This window comes from Capsicum annuum, chromosome 12, assembly GCF_002878395.1.
Source record: "Capsicum annuum cultivar UCD-10X-F1 chromosome 12, UCD10Xv1.1, whole genome shotgun sequence".
Taxonomy (NCBI): domain Eukaryota; kingdom Viridiplantae; phylum Streptophyta; class Magnoliopsida; order Solanales; family Solanaceae; genus Capsicum; species Capsicum annuum.
This window is the reverse complement of record NC_061122.1, coordinates 207,313,218-207,323,229: the sequence shown is the minus strand read 5'-3', so window position 1 is coordinate 207,323,229 and position 10,012 is coordinate 207,313,218. Positions and strand designations below refer to the sequence as shown.

Sequence of the window (10,012 nt, the reverse complement as noted above, 5' to 3'; positions counted from 1 at the left end):
ACATTTTTGTTTAGGACAAATTCTAATGCTGAGCTTAGAACTTGTTGTTATTTGGCCAAGCTTTTGTCTAAATTTCTGGCAGTTGTTGATCTTGTTTATGTGGTACATCTATTTTGGTTTTAGAGGCGAATTTAGGATTTCAAGACAATGAGTGCACCATTATTTTTTTAAAAATAAGATATAAAATGGTAGTGATTGGTGAAAAGGATTCTAGCGTAAACTATTCTTAGCAGTGGCGGATCCACCCTTTTCCGAGGGGGGTCATCCGAACCCCCTTTGGCGAAAAATTATGCTATATATGCATGATTAAAATTATTTTTTATGTATATATATTAGATGTTGAACCCCCTTTGGTTAGTTCGTATGTTCACTTGTGAACCCCCTTTGTAAAAATCCTGGCTCCGCCACTGATTCTTAGCATGTGAGGTTATTAGTGTTGTTCTAAGTTGCGCGGACTCTTCACTTTCGATACCGTACCCGTGTTGGATTCTCCAAAAGTACACTAGCTTTGGCGAATCCGACACGCACCCGTCGACATATTTGAAGAGTCTGAGCAACATAGATATTGTTAGATGTGGGAATGTCTATATTCTTTTAGCCTCTTATAGACACAGGTTCTCTTGTCCGCTATAACTTCTAATGCCATATTGGATATAGATGTTGCTGCACAATTATTGCATATGACAGCCTATTATTGACAACTAAGGAATTTCAGTTTGATAGGCATGATTTTCACACATTCAGTTTTCCGTATCAGGCAGAAGGCTGTATAGTATGTTAAATGAAATATTGATATCATGGTAGGTCCCTTCGGGGACATCCGATAAAATTGGAACGATACAGACAAGATTTGCGTGGCCTTTGCGCAAGGATGACATGAACAAATCGAAAAATGATCCAAATTTTTCTTCAACCTGTGTAGTAGATGCTTCCTGTGTCAAGAAGATCAGGAAACTATGGAGCACCTTTTTCTCCACTCTAAAATTTCTAGAGAATGCTGGTAGTTATTCCTAAATCTTCGTGGTATTTATTGGGTGATGCCTCAGAAAGTGAAAGATTTGTTGGAAGGATGGCAAGAACAGGTATACCAAAAGAAATAAAGCAGATATGGAGAACTATTCTGTTGTGCATCTTATGGATGGTTTGGCTAGAGAGGAACAAAGTTGCTTTGAAGGGCAGAGATTGCACATTACTAGAATTAAGGATAGATGTTTACAAAATTTGTATTTCTGGAATAAAGGCAGCTTAATAGACAGTTTTAACCAATATATTGATTTAGTGGATATGCTAGGAAGAATAGTATAGGGGGCTGCTTTTGTTTTGTTGTGTTTCTATAAAATATGGGATAACTACATAACTTAGCAAATATAGATTCCTAATTACCCTATTTAGCCTAAGTTTCAATTAATTACAATCCATAGCACCCTCTTGTCTATTAATTATCCCTAATTATAATTCATAGCATCTTTCATGTATTTTCTCTTTTTCTTTATTTTCTATTACTCTTTTTTTTTCCTTTTTCTTTTTTTTTTTTTTTTTTTTTCTTTTTTTTTTTATATTTTTTCTCCTTTTTTTCTGTTTTTTTCCTTTTCATTTTTTCTCCGTTTCATTTGTGTGAACTAGCAAACACAAATACAAATGGGAACTATAAAATATAAATACAAATGCGAACTATAAATACAAATACAAGTACGAACTATAAAATACAAATACAAATGCAAACTATAACATACAAATACAAGTGCGGATTATAAAATACAAATACAAATGTGAACTATCATTTGTATTTCTTAAATATTGAAAAGGAATGATTGATTTTCTTTCTACGAATACTTGTTCGTATTTATTGATGTGACTTGTATTTATTGATACAAATAAATACAATTCAGATTTTTATACAAATACATATTGTATTTGTATTTGTCAAATCATTCGTTTCATTTGTTTGTAATTGTATTTGTATCAAGTGATATTTGCTTATTTACAAATACGAATGATAATTTTGACATATAAATACAAAACGGTATATTTGTATCAAATGATATATTACATATTTATATATTTTAGAATCAAGAAAATACAATTAATGCATTTACTTATTTGTATATAAATACAAACGATAAATTGTACATAGTTACAGCTAAATACAATGTGCAATCAACTTACAAATACAAATACAAAATATTTTTTAAATAATAAAAATGCATCAACGAAAATAGAATACAAATACAAATATAATCCAAATATAATCTAAACATACAAACACAATAAAATCAAAATATAAATATAATCCAATGTAATATGCTATCAATTATAAAATACAAATACAAAACAGTTCTTTAAAATACAAGTGAGAATTATATAAAATATAAATGATGGTGCGAACTAATACAAATACAAGCGCGATTTAAAATACAAATACAATTGTATCAATGATACAAAAATATAAATAACAGTGTGACTACAAATACAATAAATAATTGTGGTATTTACGTTATCATCAATGACTTATGCTCGAGTAGATATATTTTTCGAAAATACAATAAATATAAAATAGAACAAAAAAAAACGATAAAGAAAATAAGTTCAAAATAGAAAACAAAACAAAATCAAAGAAGAAAGAGAAGTAAAAGTTAGAGGTAGAAGTGAGAAAAAAAGCAAAAAGAAAGAAATGAAAAAATAAAATAAAAAAGGAAGAAAAAAATGGGATAAAACGAAAAAGAAAAAAGAAAAAAAATGATAGTGTTTTTAGCAAGACTAAATATGTAGTGTATTTATGTTTTTTATGAATACAAATCACTGTGTAAAAGTAAATACAACGGCTGTGAATCGAATACATCGGCTATAAATGGTAAATATGCAAAGTGTGGCTATAAAAGGTGGATTTTGTGTTAAACTTTTGCTATTTTTAAAACTTCCCATAAAATATCTACCTTATAAGAAAAAGCTATCATGGTAGTAGTAGTTTTTCTTATTAGATTGACCCTGGCTAATGCTGTACTATGAATTGTACTTATATCTACCTTATAAGAAAAAGCTATCATGGTAGTAGTAGTTTTTCTTATATCATGGTAGTAGTAGTTTTTCTTATTAGATTGACTCTGGCTAATGCTGTACTATGAATTGGACTTTTGTGCTATTTTCCTCATATATTGTAGCATCAACAGACCTTTTTTACACGATTTTTTGCAGGACCAAGGAACCCTCAATCTCCAATTTGCACTCCTCGAGGCAACTATTCCTTAGAGCAGAGATTGCAGTCACAAGGAGTCCATCATATCGTTAATCCTCCTGGAAATCATGGGCAAAATAGTCCTTTTGGCACACCACAAAGAAGCTCCCCTAATGCATGGAATAACTCTTTTGGCACACCTGACAACTACCTGCCACCTAATTCTTCAACGGGTGGTAACTTTGCTAGTCCTGGCATTCATCAAAGTGGAAGACCTGGTTTCCACTATGGAGAAGGTAGCGTGCAACCTGGTTCCGAATACGGAAGCAGCCCTTACCAAGGTTCAGGATATAGAGGCAGCCCCTACCGAGGTTCAGGGCGCAGAGGCAGCCCTTACCAATGTTTAGGACACAGAGGTGGCAGCCCTTACCAAAGTTCAGGGTTCAGAGGCAGTCCTTACCAAGGTTCCGGGCAAGGCAGGAGCCAATGGATGGGTAATAGTTCTAGTCCTTCTTCGTTTCGAGGTGGTAGGAGGGGAAGAGGTTCCCATGGATACACATCAGGTGAGTCTAGACCAGATTTGTATTATTCAGAGTCAATGGTAGAAGATCCTTGGAAAGGGTTGAAGCCAGTTATCTGGAAGCTGGTCTCTGAGAAATCCTGGCTTCCAAAATCCATAAGCGCAAAAAAGGCCAAACTTCCAGATGCGCCAGTAAAATCCAGTCCTCAGCAAAGCCTTGCCGAGTATTTGTCTGCCTCATTTAATGAAGCAGCTAGCAGTGAGGCTGGGAATGATGGATCTGACACTTGATTGCCATGTGAGGTCTCAGTCTTGCATATGATGTTCTCACTCTCCTAATATCGTGTTGAGTTGTTTGACTTTTATTGTGAGTTAACGTCGAAAGCTGATTAGTTCCAGTCTACATTTCACCCGAATTCTGCTGTTGTAGCATGACATTACCGTGTAAATCTTGGGAAAAAAAGATTTTTCTTGATTTTGTGTGAGTGCAAAGTTATCAGAATTTTATGCTCCCAACTTCAATTTTGTACTGGTTACTACAAGTCATACAGCTCAAGTCTCCCGGTATTTATAACTTCTCATGTTCTGTTTTTGTAGTTTTCATGATCTTTTACACAGTGAATATCCTAATCTCATGATCTGGCTAGGAAATTATGAAAAACATGTATTCCTGGAATACTTTGTCCTAGGTGAATAATGGTGGTGTAGGATCTGCAGTTTCGTGTTGCAGGAGTAGTTCTTATTTTCTTTTTTATTAAACGGAGATGAGGATTAGAGAATTGAGCTAAGGGATCATTTATCAGTTGACCCCATACTTGTCATTCAGTGAAATGCCCCTCTCCATTTCTTAAGGTAAGAGGAATCTACCCTTAATACTCATGCCAGGGGAGTCAATGTCCTTTTGTACAACCTAATCTTCTATGTGAAATATGTAGTGTTAGAATGTCTTCAATCTTCGTTTGACGTGTTAGAAAGGTTTTCCTTTTTTGTTCGAAAAACTAGTTGTGTGAATCTATTAAATCTGTCAATTCTTTGTAGCAATTGCCTCGATTCACCCCCTTGGTGAAAAACCATTGTACACCCTGAGGAATTTCTACCAGCAGACTTCCCTACCCCTCAAAACAGGCTGAATTGTCAGATGTTCCAGTAAAATGCGCAACCCCCTCCTCAGGCCTCAGTTTAATGAAGCAGCTGACAAGGAGGCAGTGAATGATGAATTTGGCACATGATTCTTTGTGCTTTCTCAGCATCTTAAATTGTTGTGTCTTTAGTAACTGTACTTTTGTTACTGGCAGTAGTTGAGTTGTTTCTTGTTGTTAGTTACATCCAACAGCAAATTAGTTTCATTCATGTGTTTCTTCTATTTTAGCAGCTACGCCATTACCCCATTCATTCTTGAGAAATAATTTTTTCTTGTGGTGTTGTAGTAGCATGCAACAGTAAAACTCTCTCCAGATGACATGTAGGTCACGACTTTTGAGTTGTAGAATCAGTCATTGGATACTTGTGTTAGGCCGTTAGGGCCTCAAAGGGGAGTCAAATTTCAACTTAACGGGTTCTGAAATCCAAACAATGACTTCAAGTATTATTAATTGGGTTATAAATTTAGTATTTCTACATATTTAATAAATTTCTTAATACGTATACACTATTTGAGTAAAAATTACTGGTTCTATCGAACTGTATCCGGATGCCTAGCTCCTTCCCTTGTTAGGTAGTCTGTCTATATTACTACATCCCTTTAAGATGCAATATTTCTCCAGATCTTGTGTAAACACGAAATGCTTATATACAAACGCAATATTTGTAACAATTCATATTCTTTCAGATGGATATTGGTTAGCATAAGTTTTTGCTAATAAAGGTAACATATTTTTAGGGTTTCTCAAGAAAATTGAAAAAAGGATACTAGTGTCATTTCCAAGTTTTAGACCCATGTTTGGGTCCAAGCAGAATATGACATTTTGGTAATTTAGTTGTTACATGTTTAGTAGCTAGCAGAATATATATTGTACCTAGTATATAAATGAACTTTTAAATGGAAGTGTGTATTTTTGTGGATTTGTTGTCAAATAAGTGGGGGTCTAACATGGTAAATTATCGATGGTGTCATTAAATATGTTTCAAATAAAATAAGTCTTTTTTATGGGATTAACTAAAAAGTGAAGTGTGTTATAAATTGAAATAGAGGGAGCATAAAAAAAAAAAAAACAATTACTTCCTTGTTTCATTTTACTTTTCTCCTATATTATAAATAATTATTTTAATTTACTTGTTAATTTTATGAAATCAAGAGAATTTTGTTATATTTTTTTTATTTCTATCCTTAGTATTAAATTACTACTTAAATAAAGTAATTGTAATAGTCAACTTTATTAGAGTTTTATAACATCATTAAGAAAGTTAATTTAGTAAAAATTAATCCTTAATTAAATTTCAGTGTGCCAAGTCAATGATGGTTTTACTTTAGTAAGAGTTAAACTTGTTGGGCGTGGTCTGTAACTCAATCTATTTTAATCCAAATAACTTTTAACCAAACTATGAACTTATTTATTTATTAACTCAATTTATTTTAATCTGTTCAATTTCAATCTATCTCGCTCATTTTCGTCTCTATCTCTCTCTCTTTCTAAATACACATGACTAATATGACATGCACGATAATTGCTTTGTGTAATTATTATCATGGCTTGCCGTTGTCAAATTTATTGTGGTGCTCAATTACTGGTCTTTAATTATCTATATGTAGACTTTACGTACTAGCAGAAGCAAAAGAAACTTTCAATACTAAGGTGTCACGTTAATTAACTTAAATAAGAGACTTTATTAGGTTTGACATGAATTTTTGCCCAAAAAAAATAAAAAAAAAAATCTTATGATATAAATCTTAGTTTCTTTTATTTTGTTTGTTTCTAGGAAAGGCTTGAACGATAAATTAAATAGGACAGCGAATGGGAAACATGGAAAAAAAAAGTTTAAGCTTCGTGCACCGTTAGTGCACAAAATATTCTATACTATCAGTTAACTTGACCTGATATTGCAGGTTACTCAATTATTTACATTAAAAGAAAAAAAAATTAGGTAACCTACAATAGCAAGTCAAGTTTACCTGATAATGTAGAATATTTTGTACACTGACGATGCACAAAACTTAAATTCAAAAATAAATGGTGAAATTTAGTGTCTGTTTGGGATTGCTTATTTTAAAAAATAAGCACTTATTTTGAAAAAAAAAAATACTTTTTAAAAAAGACGAATGTTTGGTAAACTTGTAAAAGTGCTTATAAAAATAAGCAGAAGCAGAAAACAGAAAATTGCTGCTTTTCAAAAAAAATAGAAAATTATTTTTTTATGACAAAAATATTCCTATCACACGCACGCACGCATACGCACACGCACGCACTCACGTTTGAATAACGTTTGATTTTTAAAATTTTACCTTTCATATTTACGTCATAATTCTTTATGATTTATATATTGTTATTTTATTTTCACTCATTTTCTTTAAATAAATTTGAAAAAATCATTGATGGTGATGACTAAATAATATATAATTTTTTAATATTTTATTATTAATGATAACAATTAACAGATGAATCATGTTACAAGATTGTATTTTGACAACACATATAAATTTTTTCTCTAATATTTAATTTTAAATAAATAAATCATGAATATATATATATATATATATTTACTGTATATATAACAAATAAATTTAAAAAATAACAGATATAATTTTATTTTAAATATTTGTTATCATCTAGTATACATATATGAATTTGGTAATTTAATTTTAGAATTGACACGATAAAAATATATCCAAAAGAAAAAGTAAAAAATAACCGATAATATCTCATTTAGATATTTGTAAGTATGATTATAGTGTTTGCTTACTTTTAGTAAATTTGACAAAGTAAATGTATCCAAAAAATATGGTAACAAAAAGTAGATAGATTCTAATTTTAAAATAACGTAACAGAAAACAGATAGATTCAATTTATATGTACAATTGAAAGAACATTTGGAGTTTGGAAAAATAGTATTGCTCTCCTACGCTCAATGCCATCTTTTAAATTCAGCATTCAAGTTCATCTTGTTTCAATTACTAAGGTTATACATAATTTCATATAATAACACTCTACTACTGAAAAGGACTTTAACTATTATGTTAACGAAGACATCATCATAGAGATCGAAGAAGCAGACCAGCCTTTTGGTATACCTTCAGAAATACAAGACAAATGTTCTACAAGTACGGAGACATTGCATTATAAAATTAGAGATGAAATTGTTGAAAATTTTTGTGATGTATGAAAGACTAATTATTTTTGTCGTTAATTTTTTCATATGTAGTGATTTAATTTATGAAATAACTTTTGTATTCATTTTTGTTTGATGTTTTAAGTAATATTTAAATTATTTAAGTAATATATCACCATTTAATTTTATTGAATGCATTTATGTATATAATTATTGATTAAAAATTTTAGAGTACGTACTTTTTAATTAAATAAAGAAAATTTAATTAAAAATATTATAATAGATATTTAAAATAAATTTTCTCTATTGATTTTGGTATAAAAGTCTATTGATAGATATTCTTTTTAATCATTTGTCTCAAAAAAATACTTTTTGAAAATGATTATTCAAACACAATTTGATTATCAAAAACACTTTTCAAATGAATTTACCAAACATAAACTGTTTTTTTTAAAAGCACTTTTCTGAAAAGTCATTTTATAAAAGTGTTTCTCAAATAAGCAGTTTTATAACAACAATCCCAAACAGACTCTTAGATCCTGCTTTTTCCCTTTTACTTATGCTTTTCTTTGGAGAATTAAATACATGAATTTTGACAAACATTTTTTCTTTATATTAATATGAAAAGAATGCGACTTATAGCTTTTTGTGAATTGTTTTTGAATATTTAAATTTAAAATGTAAAATATTAAATTAATCTAATTTAATTAATTATTTTTAAAAATTAATTTAATTGACTCTCATAAAGTAAAAGGGAATGGGGAGTACTCTAACTACATAACTGCACTTACGTAGTAAGTATAATCAACATAAGTTGCGGTGGAATGGTTGGATAGGTCATGAGTTCGAGCTCCTGCCTTAAAAAACAAATCATACACTATATAAATTTGAATTTAATCGGATCTCAATATAGATAAAGTCTCAAAAAATAAGAAAAGCAAAATAAATTTTATGGTAAAATTCACAATCACAAGTCATTTTTCAGCTTTTATATAGTTGAAAAATAATCATTTTCATGTAATGTAGTTTTAAATTCTACAAATAAAATTCAAGGCTATTATCACGAAATTCCACATGTAGAAATTAGAATACAAAATTTTATAATAATGAATAGTATTGTTTAATTATAAGAAAGTGACAAAATTTATTGATTGAGCAACCCCGAACTGCAGTACTATGTTTAAATAGTTAAATGGGTTGCAAGTGGCCTAACAATTTGCTTTGTTTAGCCTAACAATGTAATAGAAGTCTCTATCAATTACTATTAATCTTACCTGTTAGAATTTGGTATTCCTAATAGTGATATAGGTGAGGATAATTAAAATCAAATGGTCCCTTAGCTCATTTATCAAACATATCTCTCAACTGCCCCCTACCTTTTAATTATAACAAAGTGCAGAAAAAAGAAGTCACATTGTTTATTACTCCATCTCTTAGTATCTAGGGAATATCAAAATGATTATGTTGATTTAACCTAATGAAAAGTTATTTGGATTGAAATAAGTTTAAAAATGGATCATAGTCTAATCCGTTAAACATTTTACTTATTAAGTTTTTATTTATTTTTTATAATTTATTAAGTATCTAATAAAATAATTCTTTATTTCTACTATATATTTCAAAATTCTATTTACAAATATTTTGATAAGGTTATTAATTAATGAGTAAATTTTGACTACATATTAATCCAACTTTTAGATGAACGGGTTAAAATAAGTTGAATTAGTAATGGAAAAATCAATAAACTATTCAAACTTAAACACATGATACATATTATATTTTTATCGACTAATTTTATTATTTCTATTACTCCATATTTAGATGTGCCAAACGATACGGTGCAGAGCAAATCCGTAAAGACTTCAACCCGCCAAATCCCACCTCACATAACCTTAGACATAAAACTGCGAAGACTTCACGTTGCGCCACGGAACCTTAAAAATAAATTCACGAAAAGACTTCTCTCCGCCCCACATAACTCGTCCCACCACCACGTATAGCGTAAAATCTGCGTTGCTCAATTGTCATCCCTAATTATATCCTATCTATCTATATAT

At 30.2% G+C, this 10,012-nt stretch overlaps 1 protein-coding gene and 1 non-coding gene across 2 annotated transcripts in view; both read left to right on the top strand.

Annotated features, from left to right (window-relative positions):
• Nucleotides 1-4,208, top strand: part of LOC107851191 (protein SICKLE) — an 11,548-nt gene extending 7,340 nt beyond the window's left edge. The window contains exon 2 of the mRNA XM_016696125.2: nt 3,193-4,208. Coding sequence (XP_016551611.1) covers nt 3,193-3,983 — 791 coding nt within the window. The 3' untranslated portion in view covers nt 3,984-4,208. The remainder of the gene's footprint in view (nt 1-3,192) is intronic.
• Nucleotides 805-907, top strand: LOC124889819. Its single transcript, XR_007048738.1, has one exon. It is a non-coding gene; the product is annotated as a U6 spliceosomal RNA (small nuclear RNA).
• Nucleotides 4,209-10,012: the final 5,804 nt, after the last annotated feature.